Source organism: Diadema antillarum, unplaced genomic scaffold, assembly GCF_040938485.1.
Source record: "Diadema antillarum isolate AM-2024a unplaced genomic scaffold, OU_Dant_1.0 seq00001427_RagTag, whole genome shotgun sequence".
Taxonomy (NCBI): domain Eukaryota; kingdom Metazoa; phylum Echinodermata; class Echinoidea; order Diadematoida; family Diadematidae; genus Diadema; species Diadema antillarum.
The window spans coordinates 72,644-100,154 of NW_027272179.1; the positions used below are offsets into that span (position 1 = coordinate 72,644).

Below are 27,511 nucleotides of genomic sequence, written 5' to 3' on the forward strand. Positions count from 1 at the left end.
AATCACACCAATGAATAATTCTCTGCTTTATTGCTCATCTTTCACCCACATTTATTTCTAGAAATATAAATATTCTGACATATAAAAAGCAGTTGTAGCAGCATTCATTGCATTATTCTGTGATATGAAAGTATTGCACCTTAAAGCAAAATACCACATCTATAGGAAATGTCATTTGATTAGAAAGCCAGAAAGCCATATCATTCCAACTCTTTACCTCGCATTGTCAGATGTTGTAGGTTGTCTTTACCTCTTCAAAGTGTTGGGGGAAATGTATTTGAAGTGCGTAAATCTGCTGGCTTACATTTCCCATTACATAAATGGTTCTCACTGTTTGTTCTATGCAAGTTATCTGTGTTTGAAAACAAATTTGATGATTTGCATTGTCTCTTGCAACAGCCTCCGCTTCATGATAGCAGGCTAGTCATTGCATGGATATACTTGTTAGGTTGTCTTGATAATTGTCAAGTCACTGATAAGCCTTCTTTTACTGTATGATTGAAATATGGTTTTGTTTGGCAGTTAGTAAGAATGTAACACTGCAATTTTCTCAACCAATCTCCATGTGTTCCCTTCTGCATTTTGTCGTTGTTTGTGACATGATTTTAGAACTCCTTAAATGTTGACGATAGGTTTGAAGTCTGTGGTGGATTCTCCCTCTTGTCGTTCGTTGTGGCGCTGGTCGGTGCGGAGCGGCTCGAGGGGCGGCAGCCTGGTGCCCAGAGGGGTGCGGGGCGGGGACCTCATCGGCATCTCCTCAGGCTCGTTCGCTTGCCCCACGGACATCGAGAGCCCCAGGTTCGGCAGGAAGTTTTTGGGTGGCGGGGCAGCAGCGGGTGCCGGCGCAGGAAGGGGACTGGCCATTGGCGCCTCAGCCGGACTGAGGGCGACCTCCACACTGTGGTTGCTGACGTTGTGGTTCGTCTCCGGCGCCAGCGCCGCCGCGCTCTTGCTGCTCTTGCTGCCGAGGAGGACCTGCGAGTTTCGGACCCGCAGCTCGGCGGCATGTTTCAGGCACATGTTGGAGGAGATGTTGGTGATAGAGATCTGCATGGGAAACAATTACGGCAGAGTGTGTTAAACAATGACTTTTTCCCCCTAACTTCAATCATATTACATTTCAGTAGATAATATAGTATTCTGTCTGTAAAATCTGCATACATGTACTTTCAAAGCTTGTAGTATTTTTCAGCTGACAAATGAAAGAAGAAGAAAAATCTCGGTGAGTTTTATGCAAACAATCACATTGAACTTCAAAGGAAATCTCGTCTGCTCTTGGCTGGAAAATAACACCTCACACAGAGACAACGCACTAATGACTTTCAAAAAAATAAATACAGTCATGTGTATGCTATTTCCCTAAAAGATATTTCTCCCTTTCTTACACTCTCTATTCAGAAACCAAAGAGCTTTCGTCCCAGGAAATTTGCATATCAATGCATTCCTCACCAATTACTCTTTAAGGTTCTCTGGAGATGGCCCCGAATGTGGAATAATCAAACCCCACAGTTCCTGTTTGACAGGATGTCATTACACATTACATGAAATGTGCGATCGACCTCTCACCTTTGACCTCCCGCCGTGGAGGTCATTGTGTGACACCACCCCGTCGACGATGGGCCCGTTGTAGTCGCTGGTGCGCACCACGAAGAGGCGTGGCTCGGCTTCGGCGTCCAGCTGGAAGTTGAGTTTGTGCACGGAGCGTGGGATGATGCACGGCCCCTTGATCTCCTCCCGGGTGTGCGCATTGATGGCGTTGCCCTGGCAACCAGATGGCAGATAGTTTTGAAGGTTAACAAATCTTTTAGATTATTTCTTTGCCACGACTGCATCATGTATCTCTTCATACCCTTCTAGTAATTAATGCGTTCAAATCCTTCAAGTGGGAACTCTCATCAAACAAAATATTTTGTTGAGAGCAGTAGCATCCCTCTTTTACAAATACAGTATGTCCCACTGATAACATCCGATATGATTAAACTGTCTTAATGCTACTAAAATATAACATCTTAGCTCTATTTTGCAGAAAACCCCATTCAATTTGGTTAGGCTGTCACAAAAAAAATGTGGATTGTTGTAAAGCATGTCATGAGTCTGATTCTTCCAAGTTTAGCACCTGGATGCTCTTGGAACTGCAAATTAATGTGTGAACACAATCGACAGAACTTGGAGGGAAGAGATTCCTGACATTCTCTACAAAATTCTTCATTTCTCTTTGACCACTGACACAAATCAAATATGGTTTTCTGTAAGATGTGGGCAATGAGTTACAGTTTCATACCCTAAAATTGTATTTGGACTGATTCGCTATTATTGAAGTTATCGTTGCGGAGGGTACCCTTGTAATTTTTTTTTTTGGACATACGGTACATCTATATTGGTGTGAGACAGAAGTGGACATCATCGTTAACTCACGAGGAAAGTATCTTGAGAAACTTAGTGTTTGGAAAGTTAGTTCTTACTTTTACATAACATAACTAAATTGGGCGGCAATTCGGCTGATGATCTGAATATATTTTCAGTATGAAGAGGGTAGTAAGCCTTGTGGATCAAACTCGCAAAAATGCTAATGCTCGTGAAAGGCTGTTTCACAATTCTTTGTGTGAGAAGGCAGGGACTCGCTCACATATTGTGGAAACTGGACGTCTTTTGGATATGTAGGTCAACTCACGTTAACAAGGATGAGGTCTTCCATGGTTGCGTCGATGTTAAAGCTGTAGCGCATCTCTGGAAGATCAGCCAGGTAGCCTCGTTCTAAGTGCAACTTCACTTTTTCCTGAGTCCAGCCCTGCATTCAATTCAGAATTTACAGAACAATAGAGACGAATACATTTATACATGATAACATTGGATCTTGCATGTAACCAAAAAAGCTCACACATGACAAAATACAGTCACCTTGCTTTCCAGCGATCTCACTGGGACTAGTTCAATAGAGTCTAGAGTCTAAAAGACATCTTTACGACAAATGTTGGAGATCTTTCATGCCGACTCTGTCTGTGGATAGCAATCCAGATGGTTGACAATATGACTCCAATGACAAATCTTTATAGATGGATATTGATTAAATTTAACATGCATGCATGCATATGTGCATACACACATACTTACTCTCACAATCATAAATTATATAAAATGTAAGTATAAGACACTTTGCAGTATCGACATTTTGCTAGTTTCCATTCTCTGCTAAGCTAGAGTGAAAATAAGAACACAAAACTTTTTTTCTTTCTATCATAAAAATATGCGCAGAACTAATCTTAGTTGGAAAATCTATATCCTAGCAATGTTCACTGAAATGGGCTGAGCATGCAAAATTTATTGAATTGTATTAATGTTCACTTTTCCAATACATGAATTTTGTTATATTCCTATCTTTGAAAAATTATCTTTAGCAAAAGGTTAAGTTTTGTCTTTTCGCAGTGATGCTAGTGCTGATTATATCAAGTGATGGAAGTGTATGAAATGAGCTTTCAAATATATGCAACATGACCCTCCTAGGAGACCGCGGAACCAAACAAACAAACAAACAAACAAACAAACAAACAAACAAACAAACAAACAAACAAACAAATCGAAACAAACAATTTTTCACTCCAGACCTGGTATGTCATCTGTGCCATGATCAGGGGGGTTGCAATCCTGATGGCCACGACACGCCACAGACGGTATTCGAGAGATGGGTGGAGTGTGAAGGTATCTATGGCAACTTGCATGTCCTCAGCAGTGATGAAATATACCTGGAGGGGAGGACGGAGAGAGTACAGTATAGATATTGCCTTTTTACAAGTGTCCCTGCTTGAATTGAACTAGCCTAAATATATGGGAAAAACAGACAAGAAATAGACCACAAAAATATAGTTTCTCATTATTTTTCATGCTAAAATAATATAGAATTTTTTAAAATTCATCACCACTTTTCAGGAGACAGTATATCTGCATTTGACACAGAGTATTCAAGTACCTGGACAGTGGTTTCACAGATGACAGTGGCGTTGCGGGGCTTGTTGGTTAGGACCCCCATCTCACCGATCACGTTGCCAACGGTCAGGTAATCCTCAAAGGGCTGGTCGTCATCTTCGTTGCTGAAAGATGAGCGTGGGTTGTCGTGGTCTAGAAATGCGCTGCGACCAAAGAGCTGGATTGAATCAGGGGGTAGAGATCCAGGTAGATTATTTGATGAAGAGAGCGAAAAAGGCAATATGACGATTGGTGAGGATAGAAATATTGGGGATGATAGAGAAGGCGGCGATCTATTTTCATGAAGAGCTTGCTAATGCTACATGTTCACCTTCAGCACCATCTCAGTAAAATCGGGATGGGCCATGTTGTATCGATTCAATTTAGTAATTCATGCAATAAACTTCTGTTTTCATGCACCATCCTTGTAGGAGTGCTGAGCAAAGCTAAGCTGAGCAGACTGAGATCTTTTCATTTTTTTTTTTTTGATCTTTGAGTACTGTAAATTACGTCCTTTTACCGACATACAGTGTAACTCGATAACAACTGTCTGCATTATTACACAAGTTGTTTCATAACAGAGCAAAGTGAAGATAGCAAAATGACATTACGGAAATTTAATCAAAGAAATAATGTGAAAGGGTATAAAATCAATCATCAGCGATTTGCTCTAGATATACCCCTGAAAAAAGTAAAAGTGTAATGCAAGCAGTTCTTCGACCAACCATCATTGAACGTAGCAAAATGAAATAGAAATTTATACAAGAAATAACGTTGAAAGGGTACAAAATTAGTGGTCTGTGAAGTACTCTAAATATACGCCTGAGAAAAATGAAAGTGTGAAGCAGCAGTTCTCGGACCATCTAAGCACGAGTTTTACCTTAACGAGTCCTGATACGATGAGGAAAAGCCCGTCCGAGGGGTCACCCTCCCTGACGATGACATCGCCGTAGTCGTAATGTAGCAAGCTGGCTCTGGCCTGATGGGAACCAGTGGCAGGTGTACAAATGAAAATTTAAAAAAAAAAAGATATGCAGAATTCACACAGTGCAGAGAGGATGTTGGTGATAGCATGCATCCATGAGTATCATTGTAATCTTTATTTCCCTGACATTTTCTCCTTTTTTTCCCCTATCATAACCATTTTGATGATAATGGTGAGTTATCATAATTGCTACCAGCATCATCACCATCATCTTATCAGTATAATGAAGAATGACAATACAACTGACACAATCATCATAATCACAATTCAATTTATAGTTTCATTATATAAACGATGTTTGATTTTCTTATCACTGTTGTTGCCATCAATATTCATAAAGCAACTAGATTTACTGCTACTAAAATTAGCATTTTATGAATCATCAACGCTTCTGTAATGATGACCCTTTTTATTTTCTTACCCATAAGCTGTGTCGGACAAGTTAGAATCTAAATACAATAGAAATTGACAGGCGAAATTGTGAAAAAAAAACATAGACACAGTACACTCCTGTTATAACAAATGAAGTTATAACAAAATTCGAAGCAAAAATTCAGGTCCTCAAATTGTCATCAATATATTCCTATGTACTTAACTGTTAAGCTATAACAAAATATTAATGTAACGAAATAAAACTGCCCGTCCTAAAGACCTTGTTATAAAGAGAGTGCTTTCATACAAAGTGTTAAAATATCACTATACAAACAACAAATCTGATGTTATCTACTAGTATCTATCTTCATCTTTAAGCTCCCTCCATCTCTATCCCTCTTACAGCAATAAAGATAGATTGATAGATAGTGATGTATAGAAAGATAGATTAATTGATAAATAGATAGATGGACAGATATCCATCTATCGATCTATCTTTCCATCACTCACTCCATCTGTATCTATTCATTTCTCTACCTATCCCTCTATGTAGCCCAACATCTATCTATCTATCTACCTATCAATCCATCCATCTATCTATCTCTCTATCTCTCTCTTTCTATCTATCTATCTAGCTATCTATCTCCCTATCTCCCTCTTTCTATCTATCTATCTATCTATCTAGCTATCTATCTCTCTATCTCTCTATCTATCTATCCATCTAACCGTATCTATCTATCTATCTATCCATCTACCTATCTATCTATCTATACCTTGATGAAGTTGATGAGTTTGGTGTCGCCACTCAGCCAGGACACGTTCTTCAGGAGGTTCTCCGGGGGCGGAGGTGGAATGCTGGAAGGAGCATTCATCAGCCGCTTCATCTTCACCTCAACCATCTGGAGGGAAATCAGAAGACATCTTTATTATCTCAAAAATCTGAAAGGAAAAGAGAGGATGTTCAAAAGTGTAGGCATGTGGATGTCAGAACATGGCAGGGCCTTTGCTCTGTAGTTGCAATGATGAATACTTCAGTTTTCAGTAAAAGAGTGTATTTCTCTTCATGACTTAATTGAAATAAAGGAGGCCTTTATGAGCTAAGAGGTATTACCCCCAAGGAAACCGCTGAAGGGGATTGAAGAGTTGAACATGTTTCTGACTGGACACTGAAAATGAGTATGAATGACCCTATATACCATAACCAGTAGTTCTGAAGTAAATATACATGTCATTGTCTTTTGCAGTGAAGAAGAATGAATGCATTATACACACAAGGAAATACTTACATTGCACAGAAATCAACATAAAGAAGAAATGAATGAATTGCATAACTTCTATGAAATGAAAGCACAGAGAGATGAATGAATATACAGAATAAGGGATGAATAAACTAAGTATATGACTTTATATACAATGTCGCACACACATACAGTCACTCCGCACATATCAACACATACCATTTATACATAGATACGGATGCTTACGTAAATGTGCGAACATGAGTCAATCATTGGTATCATATTTTGCCAACCTTCTCCAGCTTGTGCGCCTCCATCTCGTCCAGGAGGCCAGCTCCCTGAAGTTCGTGGATGGTCTCCCGAGAGTGGTTGAGGATGGTGCGGATCGCCTGGCGAGTCTTCACCGACACCGCGATGCCTGGATGGTCTCTCTGGAGCAGACCTGTAGTCATGGTGACAAAGGGGAAGGAGGAGGAGGAGGAGGAGGAAGAGGAAAAGGAAGAGGAGAAGTAGGAGGAGGAGGAGGAGAAGAATTGATGGTGAAGATACAAAGAAAGGAGGAGGAAGCAATGAGAAAGATAAAGAGGAGGTGAAGAAGAGGAAAAAGAGGAGGAGAAATATAAAGAGAAGAAGGAGAAAGAGGAGGAGGAAGAGGAGGAGGAACAGGAGGAGAGTTGATGGAGAATATACAGAGGACGAGAAAGGATGAGTGTGATGGATAATAAATGGAAGCTTTACCCTGTCAGTACTGGTTCAACGTACAAGAGTAAACATGAGAAAGAATAGGGATGAGGAACATGAGGAAACATGATGGCACATTTGAGAACTTGTCTTTCAATTTTCTCGGCCAAATCAAAAGGCTTGTGAAAGTCATCTTACAAACCTATTTCTAGACAGAAACTTGGGCTGCTCTCCGGATTATATCTCTGTTACCTTAGCAAAAACAAAACAGAACAAAAACCAAATATGCATATATAAAACAAAAAATCTCAACAACCTTCTCATAGAGGGGGTTTCAAAGTTCTACCATGAAATCAAACTTGTTCATCTCTGCAGGAAAAAAACAGACACCAAACTCCACTGCAAAACTCATCAAGCTCCTTGCTGAACTCATACTTGCCTGCACCGAGAAACCAAACTTTTTGAACTCCACTGAAGACTCACCAAACTACTTGATGAACTCATACTCGACTCAAATGAGAACCCAAATTTATCGACTTCACTGCAAGACTCACCAAGTTGCTTGATGACCTCATACTCTGATAAACCCAGGACCAAAATTTATCAACATTACTGCAAGACTCATCAAGCTCCTTGATGAACTCATATGCGCCTCTATCAAAAAACCAAACTTTTTTAACTCCACTGAAGATTCACCAAAGTGCTTGATGAACTCATACTTGACTCAAATCAGAACCAAAATTTATCAACTTCACTGCAACTCACCAAGTTGCTTGATGATCTCATACTCGGATAAATCGAGGACCAAAATTTATCAACTTTTTTGAAAGACTCACCAAACTCCTTAATGAACTCATACTCAGCTCAACCAAGACACAAAACTTGTTATACTCCACTACAAGATTCATCATGCTACTTAGTGAACTCATACTTGGCTAAACCGAGAACCCAAACTTATGAACTTAATTGAAAGACTCACCAAGCTCTTTGAGGAACGCATACTCAGCTCAACCGAGACACCAAACTTGTTAACATCCACTGCAAGACTCATCATCCTCCTTGCTGAACTCATACTCGACTCAACTGAGTACCAAAATTTATCAACTTCACTGCAAGACTCACCAAGTTGCTTGATGAACTCACACTCTGATAAACCGAGAGCTTAAATTGATCAACTTTACTGAAAGACTCACCAAATTCCTCGATGAACTTATATTCAGATCGAAACTTACACTCAGCTCTAATGAAAGATCAAAGTTGCTAAGCTCCACTAAAAGACTTACCAAGTTCCTTGATGACCTGAAGTCGTCCCGTGTCTGAAATGTGCTTGAGCTCCCTCAGGATCTTCTTGTTGTCCACCATGTGGTCGATGAGCTTGCTCACTTCTTCCTCGCCGATGATGAAGCCCTTCCCGACGTCGTAGCCCAGGCTGAGCTGGCGGTTGATGCGGCCGTTGACCACGCCGATGAGTCGCGGGATCATGACCTGAGAGAGGACAACGAAGTCAAGATATTGCATTCAAGCGTGTTGAATTCTGTCAAATATTACAAACGAGTGAGGCGATGATTCCTTCATCATTCATATTTTGTGATGCATGTATTCAGAAATTATTAGATCAAATAAACTCATTCCACAAAAAAAGTAATACATGAATGGGAATACTATTTCTTTTACAAGCTGAAATGTCTCCTCATTGGTAAACAATGTCTTGTTTTTTTGTTTTTTTTTTGTGAACCAAATTTACAGAGGTTTAGAAAGGCAGAACACCTATGTGTGTAAATTATTTCGGAAGACAGGCGAAAGGGTTATTATACTCAAAAGGAGAAAGGAGGTTATTTTATTCAATGAAGGGAGGACAAGGGGGAACAAGAGGAGGTCATTCCATCCATCCATCTAACAATCAAACTATCCATTCATACTTCCATCCATCTATCCATCCATGTAGCTATCCATCCATCTACCCATCAATCCATCCATCCATCAATAAAGCTATAAATCCATCAGTCACAGAATTCAACTCTTCCCATCAATCCTTCCATTCATCCATCCATCATCTATTCACATCCAGCCATCAATCTACTCATTTATTCTTTCATTCATTAGTTCCTTTATATCTATTTATCATTTTCTATTTCTAAAAATCTGCACCTTGGTGAGCCTGAGCATCCTGAGGCCGCGCATGAGCCGGAAGAGTTTGACCATCTTCAGGGCAGACACGTTGAAGTTGAACCTCGTCACCAGCGTCTCGGCGATCAGGATGTCGACGAGGGAGAGGAGGAGGATGAAGGCATCAAACTTGTTCCAGTGGCTGACGACGTAGTATCGCCGCAGACCAATGATCTACAAGGTAGACCACAGGATGATATTGGTATATAAAGTACGTACATGAAAGAATCCGTAGAGAAACAGACAAATAACAAATACCAACAAGAGAAGAAAATGAAAATAAATGCAGATAGAAAGGCAAGTCGACAGAATCAAGGAATATGAATGTTTGCATAGCATACAGATACGAACCTGACAGCTTACTTGAAAGATAGACAGATGGATCATAGATCTACACGATACAGGGTACAATACGGTTATGATAAGGGGTACATATTCTTATGTTCAAAAGACTGAGAGAAAATGAAACACAAGAAAATAGAAATAAATAGACAGATGAATAGATAGATAGATGAAGAGATAAAAAGAAAGAGATGGAAAAAGAAAAGAGTATGAATCTTTTATTCTTTAACCTGTTTCCAGTGGTAAAAAGGCACACCACATACATTTCTCACAGTACTAGATTTCACACAATAGATTATCTATTAATTAATGTGAATTGACCTGCATTCATGCCCACATAAACACAAATCATTCATATCTCACATACATGTATTCTCGAAAATACCCATAAATCTTCATTTTGTTTCTTCAGCAAGGCAGACATGCAGAGATATACAGTGATGTGTGGAATAAGTATCACCATTATCAAGGCATACAGCCACAACTGCACTGATTGAGATGGGCCTTGACCACTGATCTCTATAAGGTATATCTGGATATCTCATTGGCCCATTCATGTTGTACTGACAAGTGAAGCTGCCATGCCACCATCTTACCAGGCACACTCTATGGGGATTTGCACACACTTTCCAGCTGAGACTGTCACCAAGCTGATGCAATGTCACAAGCTGTGTATACAAGTGAATGAGCAATATGCATGGCAAGATGGTGGCACGGTGGCTTCAAAGCGATTGGCCTTTAAGATATCTAGTCACTTCCTACAAAGATCATTGGGCCCCACCCACTCACCTTGATGATGGCCTCAAGGACGTAGATGGCGAAGAAGACAAAGTTGGAGTAGCGGAGGTAGGGGAGGATGCGGAGGTAGGCGGCCGACTCCTTGTCGGGGTACGAGAACTCCATGATGATGGGGATGATGTTGAGGAAGATGGCGAAGTTGATGGTGACCTCGAAGCCCGTGGTGTGGGCAAGGCGGTACATGAGCTTGGCGAAGCGGTTCTTCGGCATCGGGATCGCCGCCGTCTTGCGCTCGCTGATGAGGTCCTCCAGTTTGCGTTTCTTATATGTGGAAACAAACAGATGTTAATGCAACAATAATTTGGAGTCAATATCTTTCCACATCGATTCCATACTGCCTTACAGCCAGAAGGTTAAAAATGAGTTTGGAATCTATTGTTCCTACTGCATTTTGGTCTTACTTTTACAAACAAAATCATTCGAAAACTTCTCCTAGCTCTCTTCTGCAAGACCTACATTGTACTTCTAGTCAACTTTAGAACAATGGAGAAGGAGCATTTTACTACACATTCGTGAAGGTTGGAAATACGAGTTAGCACACAGGTTATAGTTCACCAAAAGGTTTCTCATAATATGGGCTTTGATTCTGAGTTTGTGAAGGGTGACTGTACTGTTTGCTTGCACACAAGTCAACATGGTGAAATATGTCCTTATGAGTAAGCTACATAGCCGAATTTGCAAAAGGTGGGTCCCACCTTTTATTCAGATCGCTCCGTTTTGGATATCTCAGCAATTTCAAAACCAATTTTCATCAAATAAGCATTGAATTCCTCTTAGAATTACATGCACTTTCACATTTCATGTGAGGTTTCTAATGATCTCACCAAAAATTGTTAGAAACCTGAAATTAGGTCTCAACCAAAACTATACAATCCCTTTAACAGGTCACAATTTCTTTTTCTTTTTTTGACCAATTTTTTTCCCAAAAAATTTTCATTAACTTACTCCTCTGATTTTTCTCTTTTTATACAAAGCAACATAATATCAGGATTGACTTTCCCCTTTTTAAGTTTGCGCATGAGCTCACCAGCCAAGGGTAGATGCCTCGGATCTGCCATGACTTTTTCAGCTCACTGACCATGATGAACTGGTCTTTGCCGTCGGCCGCCACTTCGGCGTGTTGGACCAGGAGGCGCACGGCCTCACGGGCCAGCATGCCGTGCTCAAACTGTTTCCAGTAGCTGACCTGCGGAGTTGGTGCAGCAGATGAGAAGAAAAGAGAGCATAAATGAGACTGGTTTGACAGATTAAAAAAACAAATAATAACATTAGGTACAAACAGATCAAAAGGCATAAAAGAAAGTATAAATGCAGGAGCAAAGAGAGAAGGAGAGAGAGAGGGAGATATACATGCAAAAGATGATGAAAGAGAGAGAGAGAGAGAGAGAAGATTAAAAAAGGTCTATTTGATAGTGATAAACGTAAGAAATGCACATCTTATAAACCTTGGAAAAAATAACATATTATAGCTCTCTGAGAACAAGAATAGAGCAGATACACCACTGAACTAATAATGTGTTGAGATCATAGGTATGAAAATTCTATAATATAGATAGTTAAGTTGTGCATACATCAGTCTTTCATAAGGCGAGCATTCACAAAGTAATATATATATGAATCTTAATCATTGAATTCAAAGAAAAGTTTTATGGTGAAAATATTTAATAGGATATGAGAACTCAGGTTACTTTCATATTAATTGCAGGATGAAAACTACAAAATACAAATTATTTCATCACTATGTTCCAACACTGCATGAAGTTATCGGTTCTGAAGTCAGACCTTTGTTCAAAAGTTAAGAACTACAAATAAGCTCACGACAAACAATGCAATGATGAAACTAAATATGTGAGGGGACAATAAACGCGAAAAAATTACAAACTGAAACATTAACAAGAACAAACATCCAGCCTTCAAGCATTTAAGTCTTGAGATATGGATTTGGATTTGTGATCGCAACCTTTTCGGCCTTGAGCATGCGGAGACGCGACTCCTCCATCATGTCGGCGAACTCCTTGTGGGTGGGCTCGTTGGGCACCATGGACCGGCAGCCTGGACACATGCTCTTCCTCTCCGACATCACCAGCTGGTCCATGACCTCCTCCTCCTGCGACAGTTTGATGACGACGACGATGATGATGAAGAAGAAGAGGAAGAAGAAGAAGAGGAAGAAGAAGAAGAGGAAGAAGAAGAAGAAGAAGAAGAGGAAGAAGAAGAAGAAGAGGAGGAAGAAGAAGAAGAATTGTAAAAGGAAGAAGAAGAGGAAGAAGAAGAAGAGGAAGAAAAAAAGATGGAGGAGAAGAAGAAGAAGAGGAGGAAGAAGAGGAAGATGAAGAAGAAACGATGAAGGAGGAGAAGAAGAAGAAAAGATGAAGAAGGAGAAGACAAAGAAGGAGGTGGAGGAGAAGATGAAGGATGAAAAGAAAGAGAAAAAGAAGAAGATGAAAAAGAAGAAGATGGAGGAGAAGAAGTCATACAAGCAGGGGAAGAAAAAGGAGACGACCATAAAACTTCACAAAAGTCCTCATCTTGGTGCATTTTGAATTTAATCCAATCTACTCATTCATCAATTGAGTCTACATGCATTAAATGTTTTATAAATTCAGCACAGACCGTATTAGATCTGCATTGTGTATTTACAATGACTGAATCAGAATATTATCACCTATTATCCGAATTGATTGCAAATTCCCACTTCCAATATAAAGTTTTATCACTATCTGGTTACTTCTATAATGAATGTCATTACTATTGACATAATTATTATCAATACATGATCATTAATAATATTGTTACTACTATTATCACATTGATAATCTTTGAATATTGTTGTTGCTGATATCATCATTATCATTATCAATGGTTTCATCATAATCATCATTATTTTCATCACCATTAGTAATACTTCTATTATTAATTTTACTTCTTCCACTGTCATTAATAATCATAAAAAGAGCATACTAATACAGTACCGCAGTTAATCCATGCCTCGATCCTTCAATATCATTTGCCAACAAACAACGACAAAAAAAGAAAGAAATATTACATCATCATCGTCCTTCTTGCTGCTGTACGGGTCACTGATGTGGCAGACATTCTCTGCGATGTCCCAGTCAGCGTCCGCCAGGAAGCGGTCCGACTTGAGCATGTTGAATGTGCGCTTCTGTCCGTCCTGAATTCGCCGCACAGCGCCAGCCATGGCAAGCCGTTTCGGTATGGAGATGTCACTCATGCCTGAGCAAATGTAGAAAAAGAGTCAGGAGTTCCAGACTATCTTAACCCATTAAAGACAAGCCCCAAGAATACTCGAGCAGGTGTCTTTGGGAAATGTGTGTTACAGCAAAATTAGTCCGTCCTTAACGGGTTAACTTCAATCAATAACATGCACGTAATATCTAATGCCACGCTCATACCCATGTATTTTTCATCTTCAGCATAATTGGGGGTTGCTAATTAGTAAAAAAAAAAACTAATAATAAATAAATCCTCATGGTATCACATAAGGAAAAGATTTTAAATTAGAGAAAATTCTGGCCAATTAGTGACTTCTAGACAAAGGACAAATCTTCTCTGATCTGTAGCTTTAAGACAGTTATATTAAATTTGGTCTAAAATTTATTTGACTAGATAGAACAGGGGTTTGATTTACTTGTAAGTGCTATTGTGCCAGCATGAAATCACCACCAATAAAACTCACAGATTGGTTTACAACTTTCCTAATTGCAATTCATCTCTAACTTCCATGACTTGTACAAAGCAAAAACAGGACAATGTATCGGTGGGCCTACACAGCTAAATGGGTAAAATTATCACTTATTCAGGTAAGAATACCAGGCTCCTTAGAATTTTAATGGCATCTCGTTGATCAGAAGCAACACAGTGGTGCTACATTCGTGAGAACAATTTTTTGTAATTTGTTTTTCTTTTTCTTTTTCTTTTTTCTTCTTCTTCTTTTTTTTTTTTTTTTTTTTGGGGGGGGGGGGGGGGGGGGGGGGGGTGTCACTTATTCAGCACCTGAAATGAAAAGTAAGAAAAATATTCACCAAAATCCTTGAAAGGCTGTGGAGAGAAACATTGTGCCTGGGTAGGACCTTCCTTGCGGTTGAGATTCCCACGGAAATGTTAGTGATGAGATGAGGACAATTTAACAGTACTGTAGGGGCCCACTTTGTATGGTAGCTTTTAATATTTTCTCGTTTGCAAAACTTTTGTCACGGGTTTAATGTCTGCTTTTGGTATTTAACCCTTTCTGTGCCAGGGACTTCAGACAGTGTGTAAAACACTACGGGGTTTTTCTGTGCAATTCGGCACTCAGAGCATGCAAGGGTTAAAAAGGATGCTCACCCAGCATCCCGAGGAGCGACTGGATGGTGGTGGCGTTGATGATGAGGGTGAGCACGACGATGCCAGCCGTGTGGAAGAGGAATTTGTCGCCGATGTCGTCGCCCTCCCCGGCCAGGGTCTCGACGACCAGGGCCAGGGCCAGGCCCACGGCCCCCCGCAGGCCGCCCCAGGTCATCACCACGGCGTTGCGCCAGGTCAGGCCGTAGCCGATGCGGGCTAGGATCGGGCTGAAGAAGCTGATGACGAGCCCCCTGGTGCAGACATTTCAAAACATATGGAATGGAAGTGATGATGATGATGATGATGATAATAATAATAATAATAATAAGCTTCCAAATTGGAGAACTGTGAAAAATTTTGTGCCATCATTCTGGATAAATATGTCATAAAAGCGACTGTTAAGGCTATCCTGTGATACAGACATAATTTAGGGCATCCAGTGTGCAAGATTTTCAATGAAGTAAATGGTTCCATTTCTCGTAAAATACTGGTTGAAAGCACATTTTCACAAACGTGGACAATAAATATAAACTATCAAACATCAACAATACACTACTTACAACTGAAGTGTGATGATACTGGTTCCACACCAATACTTTCTCCTACCAATCATCTTTCACTCTCATCTCCTTACCAGAGATGCCAATTCTCACAAACTAGAGAAGAAAATCATTCTGTGAGGGAAAAATCTGGTATTTCTGCCTTATCCCCACTCTTTTAATACACCAATGCTATTCATGGGCTGTGCGTGAAAGTCTGTGAAAGTTCATCCACCGGGTGCATTAACCCAAAGCTCCAAAACACCAGTATCATTGGTCTCACTTCCATCCATGAAGGCACCTCTGAAAATCAACAATCACAGTGATTTATACACACCACTGCCTCACTTCAGCACTGTGTGATGTTGCCATGGCAACCACCACCCCCATTCCTCTCTCTGTCTCTCTGTCTCTCTCTCTCACCTTATGATGTTGACTGCTAGGTAGAGTCCAACCAGGTAGAACCAGTCCATGTTTTCCACGCTGACCAGAGCTTTCTGGGTCACGACCACACCCACCATCATGAAGATGAGAGTGTTGGCCAGATAGGCTAGCATCTCCCAGAATCTACAGCAAACAAAACCAAAGACCGGACTAATTACAATACTTGAAATCCCATGGATAATGAAAGAGGGACCTAACTCTACATTCGAGTATTAATATTCTATAGAACAGAGTGAAAGCATGCAAAAAGAATGATGAAAGTTTCACTAAACCAAGACATAAAACATGGAAGGTACTATTTTTTTCCCTCTTTAACCCATTGAGGATGGGCTGATTTTGCTACAACTCACATTTTCCACAGACACCTGCCCGAGTATACTCGGGACTCGCCCTCAACGGGTTAAAGTTATCTGCAGTAAGTTATTCGAATTTTCTCTATTCTTGTTCATGTTGTTAAAGCATTTTCAAGACTGCATTCTAATTTACTTACATGTTTATTGTATTGTAATATTGTATTATCAAATTTATTGCTGTTGATTTTAAAGGGAAAGTAAACCCAAAGAGCAATGTGGATTGAGTGAAAGCAGTAATATTAGTAGAACACATCAGTGAAAATTTGAGGAAAATCGGGCAATCGATGCAAAAGTTATGAATTTTTAAAGTTTTGGTGTTGCAAACTGCTGGGTAAGGAGACTACTAGAGGTTATGACGTATGAGTGGACTACAATATAAAGAAAATAAAAAAGGGAATTCAATAAAAATTCATTTTTCATGAAAATTACACATTCCATTAACTTGATACTGACATATGTTAGGGGTAGCACTTGTTCCCCCTGCTTTCTGATAGCGGTTAGTCAAGAACTCTTTCATTTTGCTAGAAAAGTGAATTTTTGTGGAATTCCTTTTATTTTTTCTTTATATTGTGGTCCTCTCATACGTCATAACCTCTAGTAGTCTCCTCATCCAGCGGTTCCAACACCAAAACTTTTAATAAAAATTCATAACATTTGCATCGATTGTCCGATTTTCCTCAAACTTTCACTGATGTGTTCTACTACTGTTACTGCTTTTAATCCACATTGCTCTTTGGGTTTGTGTTCCCTTTAAGAGAGAGTACATTTTACTGCATTGTGTGTAAAGTGCTTAGAAGCTTTTATATCTAACATTCTATAAAATGTGATTAATGTGATTTATTTTCCTCAGTGCAAGTGATGATAGTCACAATTATACAAAAGGGACAAGAAAAGTCATCAACCTTTAGATACACAAAGCATTAAAACAAAGTCAAATGACACGGTCCCTCCTCAAGCAAAAAATACAATTTACGATTTTCATGCCTCTGGACACCCATGCCAGAGTTTGAATAGGCAAACAGGGTAATAGTGATACAAAATCACACATTGCCTATTTAAAGCATAACTGTTAAGTGAACACCTTGAAGTTAAAGGGAATAATTTTCCTGGTATCGCATCGCAATTTGCTTTGCATTTCTTAAACCACTGTGTAGCAGTTTTCTCCTATAGAGGTGTACAGGATACCACTTAGAATATTTATCAGCTGAAATTGCTCATATAATTCAAGTTGGAAAATTATTCCTGGGTAAGAAGCACAGTTCTGATATTTCAAGAGGGATGTTGTTTTGTTAAGAGCAGATGAGTGCTTCTTTTTCAACACTGGACTGCACAATCTAGGCTGCCGCATCACCAACCACGAAGGATTGGAGGACCTCACCCACCTGTGAAGAAAGACCTCCACTTCAGGGCTGATGGACGTTTTCTCCGCGTTCACGATGAGTCCCAGCACGACGACGGCCAGGACGCCGGAGACGCCGAGCCAGACGTCGCCAATGTAGTAGGTGAGGTAGGTGGCGGCCAGGGTGATGGTGATCTCGACCAGGGCGTCGTTGAAGATGTGCGATAGCCAGAAGACGGTGATCTTGGCCATGCCGAAGCCAAAGAGGGGCCCGCCGATGGCAACTTGTAGGAAGTATAGGGGCGTTCTCACCCGCTGTTTGGGAAACAAACCAAAATATATATTAAACTTATCCTGATCAATTCTAATACCACATATGCATACGTCCATCTACAAAACTGTGCAATCTTTGATAGTTTTGTATGTCACCACCCAGCTCAAAACCCACAAGAAAAGGGGCCAAAATGAATTTCCACTTTTCTAATAGTTGAAACGAGTAAGCTCTAAGCTTAAGAACAGTAATATAACTCATCAAAATATGACCATCCTCAACCCATTTAAAAAGGGATTGAAGGAGGTAAGAGGTAATAGGTGCAGTTTCACAACAATGGGAGAAAAGAAGATTTAAAGATTAGGGTCACTCAGGCAGGCTGCACAGAAGTATCAATGAAAAAAAAAAATGGTCCAGAAAAACACTAATATCTTGATTTTGGCTTTGATTTAAGCTGCCAAATTTTATAGTAGGTAGAGAAAAGATTACTCTTCTCTATCAGGTAAGAAAAAGTTTTAAAAAATTGAGTTGCTCAACCAAAATGACATATTTCTGGTACATTTTAGAGAATCCTAACCTGTGACTTTTTGTGGATTTTGAACTCTTTGAGATTTATTTATGAGAGAGAAAATTGAAACATCTCACCCGACTTTGCCAGGTGGGGGAAGAAGACGATCTTCATGAAGACATTGAAGATTGTACGATGGCGCAGCCGTCATTGAGGAGGGATTCACCTTCTATGATAGTGCCTAGCTGTTTTGAGGCACCTGTACAAGGAACACAAAACAAGCATTAACTCCTTGATCACCAAAAGGCCAACCCTGGTTACTTTAGATGTCAACAGCACGTCCATGAGTAGTTTTGAATAGGGTTAAGGAAAAGTTACACTACACTTCTCTGCAACTTTGAGTCAGTTGACTAGGTTGCAAATCTACATGAAATGATACATGATCTGTTAGCACTTTTGATTGGTCCACTTAAACCTTTATGTGCCAAGGTTCTTAGCTATTCACACTAAAAACCCTTCACGTAATATTATATCTGATCTGCTTTGCACTTCTGTGTTTGGTCTGACAAGAGTCAAAAGCTTGTCTTGTATATCTACACCTACAATGTACAGGCCATCATGCTGACTACAAATCAAATATTCACAGATTATCCCAACCATCCCATAATTGTGAAAGCAGTTTGCTCCCCAAGGCTTTCAATTGTCTGACCAGTTGACAACCTGACAGAATGACCACCTGATTCAAGAGTGGACTCCTTTACACCATCTTTAAACATTTTTTGGTGGGTGAATATACATGCAAAATTACACGCAAATAGCAAAGTATATCAGTCTTGAGACATGACTCAGCAAGCATTTTGTCAAGGTGGCTCACCCAGGTCCTTGAGAAGTGCAACGACTGCCACGGGGTCTGTGGCACTCATGATGGATCCGAACATCATGGACTCGCTGAAGTTCCAGTTGTAGTTGAAGAGGAACATTGCCAGGATGGCGGTCATGACCGAAGCCACGACCAGACCAAAAACTGCCAAGATGCAGACCTGTACAGGGCACGGGTCAAAGTTGAAAGGTCAAACTGTCTAGTCAAAAACAATGGAGCACTCCTGAATAGTACTGCTTTTATATTATGCTATAGATTTTAGCTGATGCAATAAGGCATCTAACAAAAAAATTATACATCGGATTAAAGCACAAGCATTAGTATTACACCATACATAATCACATAAAACTCTAGCATAAAAAAGCAAGACTGTAAAAGCTCTTTATTTTTCTATCATTAAGTGGTAGCCTTACTTCATTTGTCATTTTTTAAAATTTCATATTTCTATGAAATCTGTTTAAATTTTTGAATGAGCTGAGCATGTTCTGGTCAAGTCAGCAAAATGTTCTTTTTTCTTCTTTATACATGTTATACATACCATCCAATGGTGCATATTAAAAACGTATGTTTCTGTGTACGTAAGTGTTCATGGTTGTGTATGTGCATTGTGTGTGTGTGCGTGTGCGCATGTGTAAGAATAATGTGTGTCAACACGTAAGTACTAGTACAATAGTACATGTGTTTGTGTACATGGGAGTGCTGCATCTATGTTTTTGTATAAAATGGGTCGAAAATTCGAAAACTAACATCATTTTTCAGCGTTTTTCACGTACCTTTGTGGGTCAAGACGTCCGAAGATGTTTGTCCCAAACTTTTACGCACGTCGCACTCGCGGAAGTCCCGCACATACAGTATAAGTATAATGGGCCTCATATAGGCCTACTAGACAACATACTCTGAAAACGGCGTGAGAATTAACCTGCTAAATCGTTGGATTTGCTCTTCAAAGTGACTCCATGTACGCGTCCGGTCCCATAACGCTTGGTCTACTGTACTGTACAAAGTGTACGTATAGTAGTAGTACAGTATACGTACGTACGCCACATATGTTATGCACAAGGGAAGACAGGCCGGCCGGCCGGCAGCCCGAACTAGAAGTTGTTTACAGGATTGACAGCGCGTACGCGTATGCATGCAATTCATCAAAGGAGCCGCCGCGCGCACAGACGATCGGCAATCTACCATAGGATTACAGGCAGTGCAATTGTACTGAAGTAAAGGAAGGAGGTGTGTCTCATTTCAGCGCTTCCTATTGGCTACATTCTTGAACCCATTTTATAATGCTTGACTAAGTGTATGCGTAGTGCATGTGTATACATGTGAACATGTTAATGTGTACTTATATGCAACTGTGATGTGTGTTTGTGTTTGTGTTTGTGTTTGTGTTTGTGTATATAGAGTATTATGTGTGTATGGATATGAGTAAGTATGTGTGTACACACATAAAGCATCTCTTGCCTGCAGGAAGGAGCGCATGAAGGTGTGGACGTCCATGGCGAAGGCCGACTCAAAGATGAGGATGGGGAGGAAGATCTGGAGCAGGACGTGGGGGTCCATGTGGGCGATGTCCGTGGTGTGCTGCTCCACCAGCGGCACATTGGAGGCGGTGAAACCAAGGAGGGCGCCGAGCACCAGCAGCACCACGGTGTAAGGGATGGGCACCTTCTTGAGGATCGAGCGGCTGATGGCTACGGGAAAGGTATCGTGTTGAGATGGTGGGAAGTAATGAATTGAAGGGTGAAGGAAAATAACGAAGTCTTTCAAGGCTGAATGCAGAAATCAAATACTGTTAAACCAGAAATTTTTGTGTGCATGAAACATTTACAAGTTTCATGAAGAGCCACAATTCAATAAGATTAAATGCACACAAAAGTTTTTGCCTACACAATCCAGTGCATGTAGTATACTCGTAATCTTTTCATGGTCAGCAATTTGCAAAAGTTTCATGAGGGAAAAAAAAGTTATCGGCTCTAATTTGCAAAAGTTTTATACCACAGTTTTTTTTCTTCTGGTTTTAAGGTATAATGTGCATTTAGTGTGAACTACAGACTAGTAGCAAGATGCAAAACAGGGTGCGATCATGTGACTTGAACATTTGTAATAAAAGCACAAAGTCTAAATGTGAATATTTACAGCTACTGGAAGGAATCGCAAACCGATCTTTTCAACACCTGATGAGGCATGTTTGCAATGAGTGACATTCTAAAAGAATTTGAGGCATAACATGAAGCAAGACTTTTGGAGAACATATTGCAGCCTACACTATAGGAGACAAACTCAGTTCACAATCAAATTTTGTGTGCAGATTGAGGAGTACAGGCATTTAAAAGGGTGCGTACAGTTCTGGTTGAGGTGAGGATTTAGCTTTTAACGTTTTGCGAGATATTCAGAAACCACTCTATGAGATGTCAAAGAGCATGCAATTCTAAGGGGTATCAAAACTTTATTTAATGAAAGTCAGTTCTAAATGGCTGAGAATATCCAAAAACGAGGTCAAACAAAGAGATCCTAATAAAAGGCGTGGCCTGTCGCCTTTTATTATTATCACCTTTTTGGATATCTTTCAGCCATTTGGAAACCAATTTTCATCAAATAAACATTGAATCCTTCTTAAAATTACATGCTCTTTCATATTTCATAAGAGGTCTCTCATTATCTCACTTAGGAATGTTCAAAACATGAATCCCCACCTCAACCAGTACTGTACAGTCCCTTCAAAAGAGGGATGGTCCCTTTAACTCTTTATGTGCCACGTTCGCACGTTCGACTCAGTCGACGTCGACGGCGTGCCAACTTCGCATATTCTGCTCAACAAACAAAGCCGCCAAGACCGATCGATAAACCGCTAATTACTGCTAATCCCGCGGCACAATGAAAGCGTTTCTCGTGCTTTTGTTCCTGTCATATGCGGCTTGCATTCTATGTGGTGATCGACTATCAAGCGATGTTTCCAACTAGCATTGCTCGTATATTCGAAGTTTCTATCACGGTTTTATGTGCAAAAGTCATGCCTTTACAGTAATGTAGCAACTGGTCATTCAAAAGAAAAATTGAAAATAGAGTCGTCATACAATTTATATCGAAACAAAGCTTAGCATTCCTCTTTGACTTTGCCTACTATTATGCTCACCTTAACAGAAATTTGTAGAAGTTATACAAATTGGAAAAACAAAATTCTTTCTCGAAGTACGACTTCCTTTGTGTCTCAGAATAACGTGGCACACAGGGGGTTTCCACCATGGCACATAAAGAGTTAAGTGAATTTCTGAGTAGTTTCATATCTAATGAAGATGAGGGCAGACAAACTTGCTGAAGGTTGCAGAGCCTGGCATTTTAATCAGTCCTTTCAAAAATTCAAAAGGTCCCAATTCAGACAGGCAATTAACTAGAGGAATTAAATTAGTCTCAATGTGGTAAAACAGTAGGCCTATTTTTTATGTCCCATTTCATAATCACATGTGGTTAAATTCTTTCTTTTTATACTCAAATAGAAACAGCTCTGTACGTTCTTTTAACGCATGATGATGATACATTACAAAAGCCAACTGATCAAATTAATAACAATCAGTGATAACATTTTGGTGTTGACAATTTTTCAAATTAGCCTACACATATTGATATAATTAATGCACTTAAATGCTTGACAATATTTTTATTGATCATTTTGACAATGTAAAAAAAATCAAGTTGCTGTGCAAATTAAGCCTGGCCGAGTGTAAACCCATGATTGACAACAGGCAATCTAGAATTTATAAAATTCTCTGATCAGACATTAAATACACGACTACCCTAAGTGCAACAGTAGGCAAGTCATTGCATCTTGATAGGTTAGAAGTTATACAGTAGTTGGTCCGAGTCTGGGACAAGTCCTTTTAGGTTCTGAAATATATACAGTAGCTCTATCTAAAAAAAAAAAAAAAAAAAAAATACAATCAAATTTTCGCATTGATAACACCCAGTATGATTAATTGTCTAAATGCTACTTCAGGGTCTTAAAATATTTACGAACATCTTAGCTCTATTTTGCAGAAAACCCCATTCAATTTAGTTAAGCGGTCACAGAGAAATGTGAAAAGTTGTAAAGCATGTCATGAGTCTGATTCTTCCAAGTTTAGCACTTCGATGCTTTTGTGTGTGAATACAATAGACAGAACTTGGGGTTCTGGTTCTATCACGGTACAGTGGTCAAGGTCATTTGCAGCAGCAACAATTAAATCTTGAAGTGAGCTTTTTGGGTTATGCTAAATACATCTATATTGAATAGATCTGCTTTAAACTTGTCAAGGTTGTGGGCCGTTTTCACACTATCTGGTAGTAGGTTCCACTCTGGAATAGTGGTTGGAGGGAAGAGATTCTTGACATCCTCTGCAAAATTCCTCATTTCTCTTTGACCACTGAAGCAAATCGAATGGGCTTTTCTGTAAGATGTGGGCAATGAGTTATAGTTTCATACCCTGAATTTGTATTTCGATTGATTCACTAACCGTTATATCATTGCGGAGGGTCCCATTGTAAGTTGTTGTTGTTGTTGTTGTTGTTGTTTTTTTTTTTTTGTTTTTTTTTTGTTGTTTTTTGGGGGGGGGGGGGGGGGGGACACTATACACTATACAGAGCTAGTCCCGTCTGCTCCCTCCACTGACAAGTTGACCTAGAATTGTCCAGAATGGATGTTATGCAGACCTGATCTTTCTAACTGTTAGACAACACGGTGTCAATTGAATTAATCCAAGTCGCCACAGAGTCACGCCATGGAAATTCATAAAAGTTATATAGATTCGTCTAGAAAGGTTTCTAGGCATATTAATAATAATTAACGTAAACAAAACAAACCAATCAAGAACTTAACAGGGCATAAGAGGAATTATTCACAGTAGTTCCTAACCTCCCAAGAGACAGCATCCAAAGATGAAAACGACCACTTTCGGCGCATGTATGTGCGGGGAATCGTGGGATTCTTCAGAGTGATGGGTGGTTAGTCCGTCCATCGCCGTAGCCGTATCGTCCTCATCTACCAGGGGAGCATACCCACCGCCAGCCGAAGCGCTGGGGACCATGAAAGCAGCGACCGCTGTGGCCGCCGATAAGATATTTAGCAACTCGGGTGGCCGCATGATTTTATGGTGTAAGTTCTTCTCAAATCCGCAGAGCAAAACCGGTTGCTGTGTAGCACAAGCAATTCGTTCCTGTTTCTAGTTGTTACATTTCCAGTTGTCATCCATTTTTTCTTCCATTTCTACATTTTTCTCTCGTTTTTGTTCCGTCTTCACACCAAGTTTTCCCTTTTTCCAGCTTATGCCTTTCCGGTTTGTTTACTGGTTGTATTGCTGATGGGAATCACATATGACGTGCATACGCGTTTGCGCGGGTTTAACCGGCTGCTACTTGGGCTTAATTTACTCACTAAAACCGCCAACACAATTTGCGCTTGTTCACGCTGTCAACTACAAAACTGCAAGTGTAGTTGAGGAACGCGAAAGCATTTGTCACCAAATTTCCCTAAAGAAATAGCCATTGTGCATATCGCTGGGCATGGGCTTGTTGACGCGCAACTACGCGCATTACAGCTGACGTCACAATGACACTATAGTTCAACGTTCTTTACTACTAATGAGCAATGTAGGTCATGGCAGTGACCTTTCAACTGATTCATTATCATTTCACGTTCATTCTCAGCACAGTGAAAGGGACTTACTTGCGTGCTCAGACAGTGGCTGCAAGTCTGTCATATATGACAATACATGTATGAGCACAGTGAAATACAGTCAAAGTACAGGTTTGAAAAAAAAATTGTGCAGAGACATGAGAAAAAAAAAATGGACCATGTAAAGAATACAGGCACAAAACACTGAAACAAAACAAAATAATGGTGCTAGTCAAAGAGTCTATCATTATTTGAGTTTTAAAGCCAAATTTGTCCTTGTTTACTAAAAAGTTGGACTACAGCTACACCTGTTTGTTGCATGAATCTCTTTCAACAAGGGGAAAGTTACAGCAAAAAGCATTACTTTTGTGTTTTTGTCAATCTTTTACTTTTCTTTCTTTTCCATATAAACAATATACAAATTAATTCACACCAAAAAAAAAACAAAAAAACACAAATTTCGTTAGGACAAAGTAAATTCCACATTGTCAATGTTACCAAAGGGAAAGAAAGAATTTTATAAAATATAAATAAGGGAAAAAGAAAAGGGAAAGAGAAAAGAACAAACACATCAAAACAGAAAAGAACAAAGGCACCCCCACCCAACCCAATATCTGGTCAGCCTGCAACATACACGCACACACTCACACACATATGCACGCACACACTCACACACACATGCACACACACACACACACACACACACACACACACAAATTGCCATGTGCATGCACACACAATGCACACATTGGTACTGGTATTTAGAGGACAAATTCAATTCCACCATGGGTTGAGGGAATGTCAAGCTAAAAACATCAATGAAAGTTTAAAGGCATATGGTCCCGGTGGTTTAGTCAAATGCGTATGCGGGCGCACGGCGCAAGTTTCCTGTAGAGACATACGCTATCGACTTCTCTTTAGCACTTACGCTGTGACCCGTTTCCAAGAGTCCGAAGAAGTCAGATCCACTGTAGCCAGTGGTCAGATCACAGTTCAGCTCATGATTCGGTTGAGGGGGATGACAGCTTTAATAGCAAACTTTTGTGATGTCATAATAAGAAGCACATATACACGTACCCTGGCATTACTACAGACTGCGTGATGCGCAGAGAAGACAACAAAGGCAACGTTACTTAGCAACACCTACACGCTTTACTCTTGATGACAGCTCAACTTCGGCAATCTTCGTATCAATGCTAATGGTGATCGGCAGTATCATCAACAGCGCCCTCTACACTACCGGGACTATGCGCCTTTAAGAAAAATCTAGCCAGAGAGAGAATTCTAGAGTTGTATTCTTTCTTTTTCTTTCTTTCCTTTCAAACATTTTCTCAAGCTTAGATAGGAACTTCCCAGGAATCTGTGATGTCATAAAAGAATGTTAAAGGAAAATAAAACAAGAATTTTACATATGTATGAGACGAACACATTACACCTAGTTTTGATACATTAATTGCGATGCCTTCTGTAGAAGCAAGATGAAGGTTTGTTGATTGCTTCTTCTTTTTCTTTCTTTTTTTAATTCCCAGAAAAAAACATACATTTTGAGGGATTCTCTCCATAGGTTTTTAATATTGTTCTTTATTATGATATCACAAATTGGGTTCCCTTGCAGAGAGTGGCAGAAAAAAATTAACTGAAAGATTGCAATAGAAAAAAAAAATGAACTAAGTGTCCAATATACGCTGTACCTTCAGCTTTCACTGACGTACGATACAATTGTATCACTCAGTTCTCTGCATTACTGTATTCACAAATATGCTTGAAGAAACTTCAGCAATATGTTGTTGTCTGTATATAATGAGAACACATACAGCCACATCTTATACTCCACTTTTGTCAAAATATAATTCTTGTGGTTTATTGAACCTCAACAAGGTATACAACAAATCTATCTCCTTTTTTTTTCATAACACATTTGTTGAGATAATACAGCACAGATTGTAAACAAACACGCCTTGCCTCACAAACGTACATAACCCATATTAAAGAAGGAAGCAGAAACAAACATGAATATAAATTCTTCTTTCTCACTCTTCTTGTCAAGTACAAGAAAATCAAAGTGGTAGAGTACAGAGGCAGAAAAGAGCTGAACAAGTCAAGAGTACGGGTTTGTTTTTGTTTTTTTCTGATGTAAGTTGGCAGTGATGTAATAATGAGCTGTATGAGAAGTAGAGATCCATTGCCAAACTATATTGTTAACTGAGGTGGGACAAAAAATCCTGACATTCTTTGAACATCACTTCTGATTAAAACATTGCATCTGATGCAAAAACAATTCGAAACAAAATAAAACAAAGGAGTGGTTACATGATTCTTACAGACATTACACTGTTCATGTACATTATATGCTTTCCACATCCTCACAATGGATGGCAATATTTCATACCAAAAATTGTCCTCCCTCTGATATTCTTGTCAACTACTTTTGGCATTCTCCACCCGAGTTGTTTGTCATAGCTGTTATGAAAACAAACATGATAATAGTATTTACCAATTATATTTCTCTCCGTGTATGCTACAGACAATATTACAGCTGAAATGTGGTATTTTCATACTTTTTAGCTGATATATTGCCATACCAAAAGCCAGAAATGATTTTTTGAAAAGCGGTTTGTTTCACATCTGTTCACATTAGAGTCGCATACTA

The 27,511-nt window shown here is 39.6% G+C and overlaps 1 protein-coding gene across 1 annotated transcript; it reads right to left on the reverse strand.

Moving 5' to 3' along the window:
• Window positions 1-615: 615 nt before the first annotated feature.
• Window positions 616-24,331, reverse strand: LOC139709356 (sperm-specific sodium:proton exchanger-like). Its single transcript, XM_071621314.1, is given in 21 exon segments — window positions 616-1,047; window positions 1,567-1,761; window positions 2,672-2,788; window positions 3,603-3,740; window positions 3,965-4,138; window positions 4,841-4,939; window positions 6,091-6,216; window positions 6,849-6,997; window positions 8,520-8,721; window positions 9,385-9,576; window positions 10,534-10,803; window positions 11,570-11,728; window positions 12,503-12,643; window positions 13,589-13,776; window positions 14,887-15,137; window positions 15,849-15,992; window positions 17,605-17,876; window positions 18,478-18,599; window positions 19,215-19,380; window positions 20,679-20,908; window positions 24,103-24,331. Coding segments are annotated over 21 exon segments (3,996 nt in total).
• Between the last annotated feature and the right edge of the window lie 3,180 nt (window positions 24,332-27,511).